Source organism: Osmerus mordax, chromosome 11 (assembly GCF_038355195.1).
Source record: "Osmerus mordax isolate fOsmMor3 chromosome 11, fOsmMor3.pri, whole genome shotgun sequence".
Lineage (NCBI taxonomy): Eukaryota > Metazoa > Chordata > Actinopteri > Osmeriformes > Osmeridae > Osmerus > Osmerus mordax.
In genome coordinates, this window is record NC_090060.1 from 12,818,580 (window position 1) to 12,837,256 (window position 18,677).

The window sequence follows — 18,677 nt, forward strand, 5'->3', positions numbered from 1 at the left end:
CTGGGACTCACAGGAGCCAGCTGACAAAATTACCCGGTTTAAAACACCGGTGAGCTGGGCTGGTCCTGAAGGACAGGAGCACAATTGAGCTGGAAGTTGTTTTAATTCTCAGGCATTTGGGACACATGCACGCTTTTGGGGGTGTGGGTGAAATCAATTTCTTGTGCGGGTCACGTCTGTGAGCTGCAGGGCAGACAGCCAGAGGCCGGCTGCATATTCACACAACCTTCAGTCGTCATTGTGGAGGCACAAAACCACCAGAGGGACTAACCTAAAAGACCCTGTAAGGATTTTACTACTGACGATGAGCATTGAAATAGGCTTCAGGGTTATCTGTTTCAAGAGATTGATTAGGTTGAATGCATTCACAGCTTGGCTTACGCAGTGGTTGTGCTGTGAGAGATTTTCTTCTCCTGCTCTTTAAGGTTGGTTGCTCATCTACAGTGCTCTGCCGGGTGAATCTTCCTCTCTCCTAACCTTCCTCATCCTCACCCCTCATTGAAACCCACTCCAGCCTGTGGCTTCGGAAGCCCTCTAGTGAACATTTTCTCATTTAAAGTTAACAGAACGTTCATGTAGACTGTATGTTTCTGTTGATTTAATGGGTTGATCTTCACAGTTTAGATCCTCCCTGTGGTTTGTGGAAAGTGTGTTGGAAGCACTATCAGGGTGAATTTCACAGAAAGTGTTTTTCTTCTGCAGTACCACAAGCACTTCTGCCCCCTGCTAATTGGAGGCAACCAAGCTGAAATTCTTAATTAACTGACTGAGCCTCAATACAGTTAATTATAAAATACTCACACCCAGTGTCACTAAATCAGTGGAAACACTCAAGCACCAACACGTGCCCCCCCAAAAATGGCTTGTCTGTGCAACAACAAGAAACATCTTTTCTTTCTTTTCCCCCTTTGTTAGCTCACGAGAAGCCTCCATTAACTCTGATTGCTGCTGTACATACCCTGGTGAATTGTTTTGAAGACAGATAATTAGTGAGACTGAGGGACTAAATGAAAGGAGCAAAAACATATCACACACTGGTGTTAGCTATGTAGAATGAAAAGACATTTGAAGTCCTCCACTTGAAAGAAAGAGAGCCTTTATAGGTCAGTATTATGCCTAGGATGTTCATGCATGCAGGGGTGTGTGTGTGCGTGTGTTTATGCCTGTACGTGTGTGTGTGTGTGTGTGTGTGTGTACTGTACTGTCACTCACTGTTGTTGGGGTTGTCTCCTATGATGTGGTGCCGCCCGCTCCAGTACCAGAGCAGCAGCGTGGCGTCTCTGGAGCCAGACACGATGTAGCAGTCTCCCCCGATGTAGGACTCGGACCGGGCCAGGCAGGTCACCACGTCCCAGTGCCCAAACACAATCTGCGTCAGCTTGCCTGTGAGGTCATTCGAGAGAGGCAGAAGCACACAGATATGTCTCCAGACCACTGCTGATTACCTTAAACTAAAACCTAAATAAGCACATTTCTGGTCTAGGCTACATATCTTAGACAATTAGATGATGTTGTGAGGGTGCTATAGAACAGGGTGCTGTAAATATGCTGTAACATACCAATGTCAGTGGAATACACTCTGAAGCTCTTGTCCCAGAAGCCACAGACTAGGACGTATCGGTTGTCGGCAGTAACCACGAAGCAGTGTGTGTTGATCTGGATGCTCTGATCGACCAGGTCGGTGATCTGGCGCTTGTTTGTCCCAGAGTTGCTGGCTGTACACAGCACAGTCATCAACCTACTAATTGTATCTAATTTTCACTGTAATTTTCCGGCTGTCCATTTAGACTACTATTAAGAGTACACTTCCACATCATGACTCCATTAGTTGTGTAAGTCGTGCTATAGGCTAGCTTCCACTGATCCGTCTGTACTCACCAATCAGAGGGTCCATCTCGATGGGCAGGTGATGAGCCTGCTCTAAGGAGTATCCTGGTGCTCCTCTTAGACCTGAACACACACACACATAATTATTTTTATTTGTATTTGATTTAACCTTTATTTAACCAGGAAGTCCCATTGAGATTAAAATCTCTTTTTAATGAGATGTCAATGACACACACACACACACACACACACACACCTGGAGCACACATAGAGCACACACAGTGCAGACACCCCACACCTGCTCCACTGTCAGAGCCAAGGTTGGTTCATGACCCCTCACCGGCCAGCAGAGCTTTGATACTCCACCAGCAACATTTCAATAAGGTTTGTTGATTTCTTTTTTTAGACTGTCAAAGTGACTGGAACGATTGTGCCCTGGAGGAGGCCTGTGGGGCAAAAACCACCATTTTGTAAGCAGAGCAACATGCCTGAAAAATATGGCAGCCTTATTATCATCATTATTCTTGGAAACGGTACCACATTTTCTTCTCCTCTAACAGGAAAGCGCGGTGCTGCAGCTGTGTTCATTAGCGGTGGCGCGAGCGGGCTGGCTGTGGAGCCGCTGCCCTGAACCTCCAGCCCTGAAACCAAGCTGTGCTCCGGTGACAGATGGGGGAGTGTGAAGAGAATGTGGCACGGTCACAACCTAATTTCCCAGTAACCATGGTGTGGCCTTCTGACCCAGAGGTGAGGCTGGATCCTGGGGAGCTCTGGGGGTAATGGTGTTCGCACATGCCTGAGTTAGGAACATGTGGAAGCACTCACCCTCAGCCTACCTGGGAGAATGTCTCCTGTCTGCTAGCCCTCTGATACTGTTGGACTGTGTAGGCTGGGGTTGGTATAGGGTGGCCTGTCTCTACTAGCCCTCTGGTAGGACTGTGTAAGCTGGGGTTTGGTGTGAAGTGGTTCTCACAGGGCCACTGCAGTGGTAGCCAGCCAGTGGAGAAGCCCACTGTTGCTTTTTACAAGGGCATGCGTTCTGTGTGAACGTATGCATTCCTAGCATGTCATGTGTCCCTGACATCCCCTGTTCCCAGTGTTTGAAGAGCGCTGGGGCCACATACCAACGGTGTTGTGCCAGCGGTTGACCGCAAACAGACGGCTGCAGGTGACGGTGACCACGGCCGGGACTGTCAGGTGGGGCAGCGTGTTGGCCGCCACGTGAGTCACCGGGGAGTTGGAGGGAAACTTGAGCACCATGATGACATCCTGCTGCATCTGGTCCTTGAACATGAGGGGACTCTGTGGAAGGAAACACTATTGAGTAGAAGAGAGAACAGAGGGAGTGTGATGATGGATGGAGGAGGAGGACGCCAGGAAGGATGGAAGGAGAGAGGAGGGGAGGGGGTGCGCAGAGGGAACGACATGGGAGGATGTAGAAAAAAGGAGACAGAATGGAGAGAGGCAATTAGTGTGGAGGTTCGAGGGAAAACAAGGTACACACAGAGGAGGGTTGCATGCGCAGGCGTGGAGGAGAGGAGAGCCCCCCCCCCCTCCCACTGTGCATTTAGACAGGGGACTGTTCAGACAACGGGTTGGACATGGTGAACTGGGATGAATTAGGCAACACATGGAAGATGATATATACATGTAACTGTGTACATGTATCTGGTAAGCGCAGTAAGCTCGGAGAACAGAATAAGCGTAAAGGAAGCAGCAAATAATTTGCCTTGGAAATAGGACACAGTTCTCCAGCTTTGCAGTCAACTACAAGCTCAGCTGTATAGCCGACTGTTCAGCAGACAACACTATTACATTTACAGCCATACAGTACTAAATAACCAGCACCCTGAGTAGCTGTAACCAAACAGGTACAGTATTTATAATCTTGCTGTACAAAGCTGCTGGAATATGAGAGAGAGATACAGAGAGACAGACATAGAAAGGGAGAGAAAGAGATGGAGATAGAGACAGACAGAGCGAGAGAGAGCGAGAGAGAGAGAGAGAGAGAAAGAGAGAGAGAGAGAGAGAGAGAGAGAGAGAGAGAGAGAGAGAGAGAGAGAAGGAAAACATAAAAAGAGTGATGGAGAGAGACAGAGAAAGACCAAGAGAGATATACAGACAGAACGAGACAGAAATAAAGAAAGATAGAAGAGAGAGCGATAGAGCGAGAGTGTAACGTGATGAGAAGAGAGTAAGGTGTGGGCTGAGGCGGTGTCTCCACGAGCCCCTAGGCTCCTACTCAGCCATGTGAGGATAATGAGGGCTAGGCTGGCCTATTACATGGATTAGACAGAGCAGAGCAGCTTACTGCTGAGGACAGGGAGTATCTGGGCCAGTAGGGAGCACTCTTAGCACTCCTCTGACACAAACACCACACAGCAAGGGTGGCTACAACTACATTTCTTGTATGCTTGCTTTCCTTTAACAACGTGCACTGTTAAATAAAAAAGAGCAACACGTTTGCTGAAAACGGAAATGGATGCCAAGAGTGCAATGGTACCCGTGCACACAAAGATCTCTCTTACACGCTCCCTGTCTCTCTCGCTCTCTCTCTCTGTGTCGGTCTCTCTAATCTTTGTCTCTCTCGCTCTGTCTCTCTATCTGTGTCTCACTCCAAAAACATCCCCACACGTTGACAGGGACACAGTTGGGAGGATGTTCCCATGGTGCCTGTGTCTCTCACCAGGTGCATGGCCGAGCTGCGAGGGGGATGTGGCTCAATAAGCAACTGAGATGGCGTCTGTCCAACGCTCTGGATCTGCGCCTCCATGGCCTGAGGGGAGAGAGAGAGAGAGAGAGAGAGAGATAGAGAGAGAGGAAGGGAGAAGGAGAGGGCGAAAGAGAGAGAGAGAGGAGCTCCTGTCACAATCAATATGCATCAAAGTGATGGGTCAATGCGTTACTTGACAATGCAAGCAAATCCTAACTCAGCCGTGCCTTGGAGAAGGGAGGGGTGAGGGCTGCCCTCCCAATCCGCCCGGGTGCTCCTCCCTCCCCCCTCAGCCTGCAGAGTCATCCAAGTGTTAGTATCGAAGAGACAAGCCTTTTCCTATTAACATGCTTCAGTTAACCATTCCCATTTTTAGGCGAGAGCCCCCCCCCCCCTCCGCTGCACAAACGTTAACCTGGAGTGACATGCAGCTAGGACTGCGGCGGGCTGCTCGGCTTTTACATGTTATTGTGCCTGAAACAAAGGAAAAAGAAAACACACAACACACAATACACTCACACATGCAAGGGTAAAAAAAAAGGCAACTTACATAAAAGAGGACTGACTGGGTTTATTATGAAATATGAGTGTGTTAGCTTCTGGTTGGGAAGTGTGATGAGGGAGAAAGAGAAATGTCACGGGGAACAGGTAGGGAGGAGATAACACAAGAGCAACAGAGTTTCAGTAGTATTAACACAGTTGGACTGGTGTTGTGCTTATTTAAGACATTCGGAGAGAGAGAGAGAGAGAGAGAGAGAGCGAGAGCGAGAGAGAAACAGAGAGAGAGAGAGAGAGAGAGAGAGAGAGAGAGAGAGAGAGAGAGAGAGAGAGAGAGAGAGAGAGAGAGAGGCGATGGTTCTCTGGAGGCTGAGTGAAGCACTTCTGAGGTGGGAGTGATTGATGTGACTAGAGCTACTTCCACCATCAGAGGGAGCTTGTGGACGTCTGTCACCGAGCACAATGAAACACACATCCTTCACATGCCTGCTCTCCTCCCTGTCTCTCTCTCTCTCTCTGTGTCTGCTGGGCCTGTACACACCGCTCACTATCAACAGCCCCCATTGGCTAGCATATGTCAAGAAGGGACCAAGGCTCTCTGAGGTTGGAGGTGGTGCTGAATCCAGACAAGGCACCTGCAAGTGAAGAAGTCTCCCAAAATTCCTCATGGTCACTTCCCATCATGCATAGCACAAAATGGGATGGAGCCTGGTGGAACAGCTATCGTTGTGTCACATGATGTGGTTGCACATTTGGCAACCATTAAGTGTCAGTCAGTGATACTTTAAAACTGAGTCTGTCAAGTAATAACCTGGTCACATTATAGGTATTTAAGGTTCAGTTTAAGGTTCAGGTCACAGCGTCTTTTCAAATAAAGAAATCTGATCCAGGGATCTGAAAGAACGCATGGGCCATGTGGAAGGCATCATCATATTTCTTCAGACTATTCAATTCCAGAAAAATAAGGATAGAAAGATGGAGAGATCTTTTGCTGTGAGAAAGAAAGAAAAAGAAAGATATTTTATTATATTCAAGGATTCCTGCACTTGGAGGTTGTCTCAAGAACGTTTTTGCTCCCAGACCATCAAAACACGTCAATATCTCTCAGGTGCTTCAACACTAATCCCCTCAGATGTGTCAGTAAGTTCTCACTATCTCCAACAGGGATCTTGAACACTTAACAGACACTTCATTAGTTTAAGCCACTTCAGGCCCTCCTTTTTGGCTGATAAGTGACACTTATTGCCAAAGCCATCTGCTGATCTCCCTCCCAGCAACAACTGCTGTGCTTGGGTGAGCACCAAACATCCATTTTAACAGCATGTGTTTGGGTCAGTCAGTCCTGGCAACTCCTCCTGCATTGGACACAAGGCAGAGGAAGACAGGTAGGCATGTCTGTCTTTCTGTCGGCTGTTTCCCGCCCTAGTGACATATTAAGTTCCCTGGACATTTCAGCAATGGCCGTGCTCTAGTAAAACAACAAGGTAGCCCTGCAAACATGTCTGTGTGTAGACAGATGGACAGGCAAACAGAGCCATTGGTCTGAATTACAACTTCAAGCAGCAATTTTATTTCTCGCAAACATACTTAGAGCGTTGTCCCAACTTCTTTGAGAGGCAAGGCTTTGCAATTCTTGAAATGCCAAGCAATTAGTTTGAGATAAGCCTCTATGGGTTGGTTGCACCTAATCTCTTAATAACTACAAACGATAGCCCTGAGGGTCTTTGGTCTATGCGCTAACCTTAACAGTACAGCGTGTCAATAGTCTGCAATCTCCAACATAGATATCATCACACTCTCTGCATATTTCATGTTTGCTTTGGATGTGAGTTTGTAATTGTTCTACTTTGCAGGATCAGCCTTATGAACAGTAGTGACTGTGCAGTATACAGAGTGAAAGCTGCTTCAAAACCACAGTCATTACCACGTCATCCCCACATGGACTAACTAGCTACCGTTCTCTGTCTAAGTCCTCAGTCAACAGGGGACTGAGAGTGCCAGCAGCCGAAAGGGAAAAGCCTCACTGATGCATCATTTGTCTGTTTACATCAGAGCAACACAGCAGGCTCTGTATCTGGGGCTGCTGTCATGTTTTTCCATACGAGAAGGCTGTCAGGATAAACATCCTGGTGTGCTGTTACGGCAGCGCGCCCAGTAGAGCTGTCACCCTGCCCTCTGCTGGAGCCCAGCCTCCCGCCTGTCAAACACTGTCCTGTAGCCTGCCTGACAACACAGGTAGGAGAGGGATCTCCTCTCCTGACCTCTAGATCCATTCTGATGCAGCTACTGAGGTGGTTAATGACAGAGGAGTGGTTTCATCAGTCAGGGAGCATGAATATACACCCCGACACCCCCTCCCCCTGAAGCTTTTCCATTAGAGGAGGGACTGGACAGACATGTAGACGATGTCCATACACAATGGCAAAATCTGCACAGGGAGACCCACATTTGCACGTTGCTCCATATGATGCATAATTGGAAGAGGCGCACCTAAACCCTTGTTTAGCTAGTAATCTTTTGCTGTTGCCAAAAAAGCAGTATTATTTAAGGAGCAACAACATAATTTATTAGTCTCTGTACTGCATCCATAAACACACATTTTGGCACTGTACCATGAACACAAACATCCCATTCTATTCCATGGTCATAATGGCTAGCAGGAATTATTTTTACTATGCACTAAACAGAACAGAAAAGTGGATCAGATATTCTTACTACACACTGCACTTTTTCCCCTCTGACACATACCAGTATATATATATATATATATATATATATATATATATATATATATATATATATATAATCCCACCTGATATACAATGTGTGTGTGAGGGGATGTATGTGTGTGTATAATGTACAGTATAGACATGTATATAACATAACGAGGCATGTATTAATTAATGCTCATCATATCAGTTGCAATTAGCACAACTAATGTCCAATCCAGGCATAAAACAGGCACATGCCACAATGGAGACAACATTAACTGGTTACAATTAGCTACTATGAGCTGCTAGTTCCTGAAACGAACAAGTCCACTGTCAGCTCACCCAGCAGACAGGAAGCCAGACAGCTCTAAAACCCGGAACGAAATGGGAAAAATAATCATTGTCATTGTCTACAATTCTGAGAGAAATGATGAAAAACAAAGCTTTCTCCATATTGTTTGATAATTAGACCCCCCAAAATCTGTCTGGGTGTGATTTGCATAGTGGTCACTTGATAAATAAAGGCGCCCCGAAAAGTGACAGTATATAAATGACTTGTTTTGCAGACAGCAGATGGTGGATATCACAGGGAGAGAGGAGCTCACACTGGAAAGCATCACTGCATACCAGCTGCTGTTACTGCAGTCTCCCTGTCCCCCTCATCTCTCTCTCTCCCCATTTTCTCTCTCTCTCTCTCTCTCTCTCTACACCTCATCTTCCCTCTTCTCTCTCTCTACCCCTTCTTCTCTGGTCTCCCTCTCCCTCTATGCAATTAAGCCATACACAAGTACATCAGCCAAGGAGACCACAGTCAGTCAATTAATGTGTTTAGAATGAGAGGATCTTTTTTCCTGTCTGTTCCCTAGCTGACCCTTAGTGATTCATCAAAGAACTCTTCTGGCTGTCCATTGATGGAGAAGAAGAGGCCACAGAGGAGAGGTAGTACAGTATGGTATTAAGGAGTCAGTTGTCCTTGTCCCTTAACAATAATTATTATTAGTAGATATCTTAAGTGTACATTGGAGATGAGTTAATTGCAGAGGTTGTTATCAAATGGTAAACTCAAAGACTAATCTTAATGTAAATTCAATGACTCTGTAGTTAAGCCGGTTCCTTGTGGGACAGGTTTGCATAATGACTAGTGCTTGATAATGCTGCCTACAGAGCAGGAGTGGAACCCTCTCTGTTCCAGAGGGAAACACAGACAGGAAGTCACGCATGGGGACATGCTTGGCGCCCGTGGCGGCACGGGGGTGGCGTGTTTTGCGTACCTCTCTCTGCAGGGGGTCAGTGATGCTGTCGAGGTTGACGGAGCCCTCGTATGTCAGGTGGTGGAAGACGTTGAGGGTACGCGCTGCCTCGGGGCCTCTCTGCTTGTAGCCCAAAATAAGGTCAATCCACTGATGCAGCTGACACGACACAAACTCGCTTTCCAGGGCCTGTCAGAGAAGAGCAGGGCAATTAGGGGTGAGAGGCACACTGCAGCGCACAACACACAGGAGGACGTAACAACAACACAAACTTTACTGCAAAACGAGCACAGCGCACACTGGACATTTTAAATACATCCAGTAATCACAGACTACGTCACTGTACAGGGCAGTTCATGTTATTGGAGGCAGAGGCCCCAGAATAAAGTATGCAAAGACAGACGCTAGTTTCTGTGCTCATGAACAAGCCTTAGGGGAAAATATGATCAGATATCATATTTCTCTATTAAAAATAATGACCAGCTATCTTTGCATGGAGATGTAAGAAGCTGTTCAATATTAAAGGGAACCAATTTGCCGTAAAGTGTGTGTGATATGTAAGTATGTATGTATGTGTGTGTTTGTGTGTGAATGTGTGTGTGATATTTTGTAGCTAATTGGATATGGATTTCTTCTCTGAGTCTCCTCTGCTTGTAGATAAGACCTCAGACTATCGTAATCTCATTTAATATTATAATAGAATACCTATGGAAACCCATTTTACTCTCATTCTACATTAGTCGTTTTATTGTGGTGTTATTCTTTTTTAATGACTACAGTCCCCTGGTGTTCAGTGTAGACTGAGGGGATTCCACTCTCCCTCTCACACGGAGAACAACAGCAGCCATTTCCTACTGAAGCAGCTCTAGTACACAGAAGCCCTGCTAGCCACAGGGCATGTCACTCCAATTGAAAGTGGCACATGCACATGCAAAGATGGGAACTGGGAGGCTAGGAGAGAGAGGGGGAGGGGGAGGAAGAGAAGGAAAGAAGAGGGAGGGGGAGAGAAAGGGAGAGAGAGAGAGTATGCAACATCAAAAGCTAGAGGGAGGAAAATAACAAAGTAGGACAGAAATGGGGAGTGTTCTAATCAACTCAGCACAGTACCTACAGTATAAAAAACAGCCCTATTTTAATGTTATAAGAACTATGTGTGTGTGTGTATGTGTGGGTGGTAGGGAGCTGACCAGGCAGAGTGAGTAAAGCTTGGGGAAAGGTCACCTTGGTGAGACGCCCTTCCTACCCAGCACTGTCACTCCTGCTGAAAAGGTCAAGCGTTAGTACTGTCTCCTCCCCAGCTCCTGCCTCTGGTCCGGTACCCAACACACTGCAGCACAGCACTGTCCTCAGCCCTACACAATGCCACTTACACCTCCACTTTCCTTTCGATTCCCCACATGCAGCCCAACATACACACACGCACAGCCCCTTACACATCCCCACAAACAGTCCCACAGTCAGCCACACTCACAGACGTCTCGTGATTGATAGAGTCAGCATTAGGTAACATTAGAAGAGACACATTCTGGCCCTGTGCTCTGGTCAGTGGTAGATTGTGTTAGTATCTAGCAGTGTAGTGTAATAGATACTTCATGACTAAGTCAGCCAGACACCATATGCCTGCTAAAGCCAGGTAGAGAGCAAGGCTGCTGATTTCTGGCTGCCTGTGTGAGATCTAAGCTGACTGACAATTAATGTAATCTAAAAGACTCATTTGGAATACAGGGAGAGCTGTCTACTGGGTCACCACTCAATGAAAGAACAGGTCAAACACCAAACCGTCCATCCTTACCATCCTGTTAATCCTGACAAAGTCCTCTGGTTTCTTAGACCAGGAAGGTAGATCTACATCGCACACCATGGTCTTGTCCTCGCGCATGCCCAGCTGGTAACCATTACTGTTAACAAACATCTCTGGAAGGTAGAAGAACTCTGGAATGAGCTCCTGTGGGAGAAATGACAAAAAAGGGAGAGATGAAGAGAGAGAGAGAGAGAGAGAGAGAGAGAGAGAGATGATGTTCCGTTAGCGTGTGTGAGTGATAGAGGAGGCTGTGTGTACCCAGTGTGTGTGAGTGAGTGAGACTTCAGGGGGAGATGTAAGACAAACACACACAACAGCAGGATGAGACCAGGCTTCGCTGTAGCAGTTGTTCCAGGGGGAGGTGAGGATGTGTGTCGGGTGTTAAATGTGTTTATGCTTGGTGTTCAGGGCTCTGCTGATAGGGGCCGTGACCTCAGCAACTCCCACTGTCTTCCCTGGTGAGATTCAAACCTCAGACAGGGAGAGAAAAACAAACACCTAGACCTAAACAAGGACCCGGTCCAAACTAAGAGCTAAACCAACACTGGGCTGCATAGAGAATAACCGTTATCGATCACGGCCATAATTGTGATTTTAACAGCCCGACGTGTCTTGCATACTCCCTGTCACTTATAAACACATTCCTGATGCCAGTGCCAGTAGGGAGTGGACACACAAGGCTTGGAGTCAGCAGCCATGCAGGTCCCTGTCCCTGTTTCCAGGCCCTGTGTTCAACTCTCTCCGCTCTAGATAACTGCTCTTTACCCTACCCTGCAGCAGAGAGAGGAAGAGAGAGAGAGAGAGAGAGAGATGCCTCTGTACATTGGGGCATGTGCACATGAGGAATGCAGCTTCTCTGCTCCCACATCTCTGTCTGCCCTCATTAGAAAGCCATAGAGAACCGTTTAAAGGTTCTCGTGTCTGTGGGATGCACGGGGCCCCTTTACATCTTTTAGTCTGTATATGAGATTGTTTTATGAATGCAGTATTTGTCGTGTATGTGATGCCGTAGACTTTTACCATGCCAGTGGGGTACATAACCAGTAGAGCTTTTAAACTCTAATAAATCACCAGGTTTAGAGAGGGAGGAGGTATGGGAGGGAGAGATCCTATAAACCGTGGTCTGCTGTTGGTCACATTTCACCCCCAGCCAGGGACAAGGGGAGAGGGAATAGTATGTCTCTCTTTCTCTCAAAATCCTTTTTAGTTTGTAAACTTCCCTGTCGTAACTCAGCACCAAGCCGGTGAAACTGGCAGCTCTGTTTCCAAGCCCACCTCCCTTGGCAGCCATTAATTCTGCAACAGCCTCATAATGGGCTAACAAGTCAATCATACAAGCCTCCATTGCTTTACACTGTGTCACCTTAATGACACAATCGTCAGAATCTGTCACCAGCAGAGTGCTGCTGGATTCCCTCAAACAGCACGTGGCGGGGGTTTGGGTGGGGGCTTACTGTTGGGGGGGTTACTTGGTTTGTTGACTACTCTGAAAAGAGTCTGACAGTCTCTTGTTTTCCTGCCCAAAACACACACACACATAAAACACACACACGCACACACACATAAACACGCACACACATAAAACACACACACACATAAAACACACACACACACGCACACACATAAAACACACACACACACATAAAACACACACACACACACATAAAACACACACACACACATAAAACACACACACACACGTAAAACACACGCACACACGTCCAAAAAATCCAGAAAAATAACCAAAGTCCCAGTTATTGTACCAGTACTGACAAAGTGTCAATTGACCTTTGTTAGGTGTACGCTAATATATATATATATAAATAATGTTACCCACTAATCCATTATAAAACACAGCTGTTGCTCCAGTCCCCCCAGTTTTACACAGCATGTGTCCTTTCGTTCTGTTTGATAGATCTTCAGCCATCATATATGTGTAAAAACAAATGCATGCAGACTTACAAGTGGTTTAAAGTAGCCTATATTTGTTAACAGGGTGGTGTTTGACTATTTTCCTGTTCCCTGGCATGCTGCTGTCTCTGAATCTACTTTACATAGATTGTTGGCTGCTCTCCCTAGGCCATGGCAAGTAAAAGCCCTGTCCGTACATAAAAGAATGATTTTAAATAGCTTTTGTCATTAATGGTTTATTAATTGCCCGGGGCAACACTAACCCAAAGTGGGGTGTGCTAGAAATATATGACACTTTGAGGTCAGTGCATATTCCTGCTGTGTGTTATGCACTGGGCAGAATGGAACAGAATCACAGGGTTCAGCTTTTTCTCTGACTGCTCTGTGGGTCTCTGTGGAGCCAAAGCTTTCTCCTCCTACCGCAACATTGTTCACCTTCTGCATTGCTCTCTCTCTTACTCTGTCTTTTTTCCCCTCTACCTCACCCAAAAATATTTTACTTTCTTATCAGGGTAAATCAAATATGTATTTGATTTAGTGTTTAAACTATTCTTGTGTACTATCTGTCTATATTCTATCCAATTTGAATATGCCATTTTGAATTCATGGCATACATACTGACATTTCCTCTGGGTTAACAAAAGTGAAGTAAATGCGATCCAGATGAAAGGGGAAGATTTGTGAACTGAATAGATTCCCTACAGATGCCATCACATTAGACCATGGGGAGAAAAGATAATTATTATGATAAGTGTATTGCTTGCTCATATTCCCATCACCTTTACGTCAGAAGTGTCTCTCTGGCAGTTCCTCCAGGACCGCTTGATGTCAGAGAAGGTGCGTTCCGGGTGGTCAAACTTGTTGTGGTTGGTGTTGAGAAAGAAGGTGGTGTAGGGTTCCTTGGAGAGAACACAAACATCAAACATAGATCAGAGATTACATCAGTGCTAATTCTCTCTTATGTAAAGACACTGAGTTGAATCATGTGTTGGTAAATTAAAACTCTAAAACTCTACTCAAGCAAACTACCGGAAACACAGTCTTGGCTATGGACAGAGGTTATGTCCTACCTAAGCCTCACTACTCTACTGTTCCCACCCTGAGGAAGAACTCATCACTGTTCTCCTAGATCTGCTAACAGGCGGATCCTTTCTGATTTCCATCTGAGATGGCAGTGTCATGGTGGACAGGCGAGGACACATCACTCAGAGAGGAAGAGGTATTCTGGGGAGGAGTCCAGCACAGGCCAGTCTGCTGTCAGGGGAACTTCAGGGGATTCATCCGCTTATGCAGCTAACGAGGGGGAGGAACCCCAAGCTGCCTCAGACGTCAGACGGTCTGAGCCGCAGGAGAGTATGGGTCTGTGTTTGAGTGTCTCCAGCTTTGATGGACATGTCTTCCTGTGCTCTATGGCTGTCTGAAACATAGACCTGTCAGGTTGGCCTCTAAATCATCACCCAGGCCTCTTTATTTAGTTCATATGCCAGTTTACTGGCCTGTGAAATGGCCCGTGAGAGCCTCTCAGCTGGAACTTTAGGCCAATCAGATAGAGATGTTGAGCAGTATCCTGTGAGCTTCAGTCTCAGCTGACAGACCTCACAGGAGCTCTCATAATGTTTGACAACTGACACTCAGCCTAATGCACACTGAGAAATGACAAGCCAGGGACTGCATTTTCCTCTTTTTTTTATATCCCCAATACATGTGGACCTGGTGTTATGAACTGAGCCGTACAACAGAGAGGTCATGTTTTACTGTGTGGTAACAGAGGGTTGAGAACGTTTGGTTGCACTCACTATCCTGAGCAGCCACTGCAGTGTGGAGGAGGCTGTGGAGTAGTGAGAGCTGTAGTGGTTGGGGGGAGTCTGGTCATCCACCCAGGTCTCATAGCGCTCTGCGTAGAACACAGCACGCTTGGGGTTCAGTGCTCCGATCGGCTGAAGGAGAAACATACGCATACAAGGTTAAGAACACTGTGACCACATGATCATTTCATCATTAAGCACGGCCCATGTTGTGTGGATAGAGTACAGGAGAGAAACCAGGAATACCAAGGGGGAGATCAGGAAAGGAGACCAGGAGGAGGAGACCAGGAGTGGGACTAGGGAGGAGAGGGGCGTGGGGGGGACCACAGGGGAGACCAGGAGGGAAACCAGGGGTGAGAACAAGGGTGACAGATGGGTCTAGTCTGGGATTTGTCTGTCTGACACCATGATTTTCCTGCACCCTCCAAAAGTGATATGTCTCTCTGCTGTATTTCTGGCAGTAAGGAACCCCTACCTGACAAGATTTACACCCAACACCCAACACCCACAAACACTATGCTCAATCCCCAGGCAGCTCCCAAATGCACTCGCAGACCCCTCCCCTATTCAGCAGTTGGACATGATGAGGAAAAAACAGTACTCTAAAAGGTACCGTCTCACTTCTGGAATCAGTGAAGGTACGCAAACACCCAGACAAACAAATAATAAACCTGTCCACCTGGAACATAAACTGTTTTTATGGTTCACATGTCTCCACTGTGAACAAGTTCTAAACCATGGTCTACTTTTATGATAGCTATGAATTAGACCTGCCATAAGATTAGGAGGGAGAAAGGCATGGCAACACCGTGTCCAAATGGGGCCTGGGCCTTCTTTGATAACAATGACTAAATTACTACATTAAATACTTGCAGGCCTTTAAAATTTCTGTCTTCCAAAATTGTAACAGTAAGTAAACAAAAAGTAACCATGGATAAAATATTGCTGAAATCTCACAAAAAATTCAAATTAGTTTGTGCAAAATACACATCTTAACTTGCATAGCATATTTAATCGTGGTATCTAATTGCCCAGTTAAACATATAGTTAGAGGTGTATAAATGCTTTATTTGCCTTTTCAATCAGCCAATCCAATACACAAGCCTTGGAGGTATACTTGCAGTCAATATTAATACACCCAGCACACTGAGCAGAGCAAGGGGAGGGTGCTGTGGTGATTTAATCAATGGAAGCCTTGCTCTGTGTGGCGACCATGTGTGGATTTACCACAACAGTCATAGGAAATCTATCACACAAAACACTAGACTAAGCATAGCTGAGAAACCAAAGAATAAAAATGAAAGCACATTCATCTAATCATTAAAATTACACTGTAACTACAGTTCTTAAGGGATACATATTTTGTTTAGCTTTAGTTTAGACTTACTGTTCTGGTCATTTGAACTATGATGAACACGCGCATCATATTTTGTGTTGTCATGCTTTACAAGGCAGGGCACACGTTTGACTCACAACCAAATTGTCATGTGTTTCCCTCTTTTTAAAATGTTCCTTCTTTTCAAAATGCAACGGTCATCCACATTGATGGCATGAGCGTGATTAGTTAGAATGAAAGAGAAGTTTATTGAAATCTTCAAAGATTTACAAGGTGATAATAGGCTGGCATGTGACATTTCGGGCTAGTTCAGATTGGGCTACAGGCCACAGGAAGTCTCACACACTATAAAAACATTCCTTGTGGACCCAGACTTGATCCAGGCCGCATGAGTTGAGCTATGATGCTGAGTAGGAGAATAGAACCGCCTCGCTGGAAATTTTGAGTTGGCTGGTTTTGAAGTTACTATTGAATGTGGTAATTGCCCATTCTAACAGTACGTCTAGCGCTGTATTGAGCACCAGAAATAAGAAATTATGTTTTCATTAAGCACTACATTCCTCATGCCAACCTTGTCTCTCTTAAGTTCTTATGTCTAGGAAAACTTCGAATTTAGGTATATACTAAACCACCAAACTCGTAATTACAGTATGTAACTCCTCCAATACTGTACCTTCAATTTTCTGTTTATATCCTTGGCCTGCGACACAATCAATACACCAGATCAGTATGCTGTTTAAACGCTTCATGATAATATTTTGTGAAAGTCAAAGTTAGACATGCAGCCCGTTGACCAGAGGGAGTCTTCAGTGGGGGAGCGAGCGTTTGGGAGAAACATGGTTTCTGTGTATTTCCCTAGGGTGACTGTACTCCCATCTACAATAACTTGAAGTCTGGCATAACGCTGTTCCACAGAGAGTTCAAGCACAAACATTCATGGAAGCCTATTCCAGATTATATAACTAGCCTATAACTCTCTGGGGTTTCCTGAGGTTCTGCTTGGCAGTCATAAATGTCAAATACATCAAATTTTACATTTGATGTATTTTCTCTGTTAAACACATTTACTGTCAAACAGAAGGGTGTCTAATTTCTAAGCTTGTATCCCATTAAGGATTCTGGCGAATTAAAAAGCTGTTTACATGGTAAGCTTGTGCTAGTACTTAAGTGCCCATAAGGTGCTTCCAAGGCTGTAATCTCCAGACGCTTTGCACTGACCAACAGCTCCAATCAACACCACTCGTCTAATGTAATCAAGCTCCTCCATGATGTGCAAGGTAAGATGATCGAGGGGGTGAAGCCTTACTCAGGGGGAGTGTGTGTGTGTGTGTTTGTGTGCGTGTGTGTGTGTGTGTGAGTGTGGGAGGGGAGGGGGGACTGGGTTGTCAGCACACTGCCTTGAATGCAGCCAGAGAGGATATCTGGAAGGGGTTCAGCCAGAGTGTGGGATATGATACTTAGTGCACTGTATAGTATAGAGAACTGTCTTGGATCATTTTGCCAACTGTCATTGCTCACTTCTGCTCTTTCTCCCGGGAAAGGCGTTTTGACAGAGACGTATCTAATCATTTCCTGTCAAAGACATTCGGAAGGCGTGGAATAACAACAGCACCCGGGCTAGATAGTTAACCTTCTTTGGTGATTATATGCTTCCACTACATCAGTTAACAGCTATGACGGAGTTAAGCTTACCTTTCCCATCAGTAACATGTCAATCAAAAATAAATAATCATTAGATTCCAATGAAACACTTCACCACATGAATGGATCTACCATGACAATATGTAGTGCATGGCCCAGAGGCAGGGCAGGGTGTTACGGTGTTTTTCACAGATGACTGAACACCTGTAACTCCGGTAGCCACAGGTGTGGAGGTGTGGGAGTTATGTCTCTCACACCTCAACTGGTTTCACTGCTCACGCCACCATGGAACTGTGGGATGCCAAGCGTAAAAATATTACACTTAGAGTGTACTTATGTACAAAACATACTTACATCTATTTAAGTTGTCGATAAGAATGTGAACTTACAAAATCTGTACATTTTAATTGTGTATAAAAATATAAATATAATAAAAGTGTATTTAGCTGTCATTGAACATATTTAAATTAGAAATCAAGTACATTTTTTCCACTTGGGACTTTCATCCTGTGCTGACTAGACTCCACATCCTGTTTGGCAGGCAGCACACCTTCCCATACAGCCCTAGAGCGTGGAGTAGCGTGAGGAGCTCTGCTCTCAGCAGCAGCTGAGAACACTGACTAATGATGTGGTTCATGCCTGACATGGAGAGGTATTTGAATGACCACGCTCAAAGGAAGGATCAACAGAAACTCCATGTCAGAATTTCATATAGAGAAGCAGGTGCATTACAATCCAGTTCTAAAGGCTCTTAGATGAAAACACATCGAGGCCTACTGCATACCTACCACGTACCCTTTGCACACAGACAGGCACCACACACACATGCTCAGACAGAACGAACAAACTCCGAATCTGTGCCAAAACGGGCCTTGAAAAGAAAGGTGAAGGATCGGAGAGATGAGGCAGGGGTGAATCGTCCCTCCCTGCTGTACTATATATGAACTTGTGGAGCTAGGAGCCCCGGGGTTCCAAGGACAAGTGTCAGGAGACATGGGCCTGTGAACTCATGCTAATGAAGGCAGCCAAGCCCTGTAAACAGCACGGAAAGATGTCACAGGAATACATTACAATACATAACTGTCTACCCAAGGCTAGAGGGCTGCACACACAGCCCCCCACCCCCACCTCCGGATATCCACAGCCATCCCCCAGTCCCCCCAGTCCCCCCAGTCCCCCCCAAC

General features: G+C 45.8%; 1 protein-coding gene across 2 annotated transcripts in view; it reads right to left on the minus strand.

The window, feature by feature from the left end:
* Window positions 1–18,677, minus strand: part of nbeab (neurobeachin b) — a 137,282-nt gene that overhangs the window by 3,347 nt on the left and 115,258 nt on the right. For both annotated transcript variants that reach the window (XM_067245669.1, XM_067245670.1), the window contains 9 exons: window positions 14,508–14,648; window positions 13,491–13,610; window positions 10,792–10,944; window positions 9,021–9,188; window positions 4,514–4,603; window positions 2,952–3,144; window positions 1,879–1,950; window positions 1,560–1,715; window positions 1,213–1,383 (listed from right to left, as the gene is read on the minus strand). In XM_067245669.1, coding sequence (XP_067101770.1) covers window positions 1,213–1,383; window positions 1,560–1,715; window positions 1,879–1,950; window positions 2,952–3,144; window positions 4,514–4,603; window positions 9,021–9,188; window positions 10,792–10,944; window positions 13,491–13,610; window positions 14,508–14,648 — 1,264 coding nt within the window. The remainder of the gene's footprint in view (window positions 1–1,212; window positions 1,384–1,559; window positions 1,716–1,878; window positions 1,951–2,951; window positions 3,145–4,513; window positions 4,604–9,020; window positions 9,189–10,791; window positions 10,945–13,490; window positions 13,611–14,507; window positions 14,649–18,677) is intronic.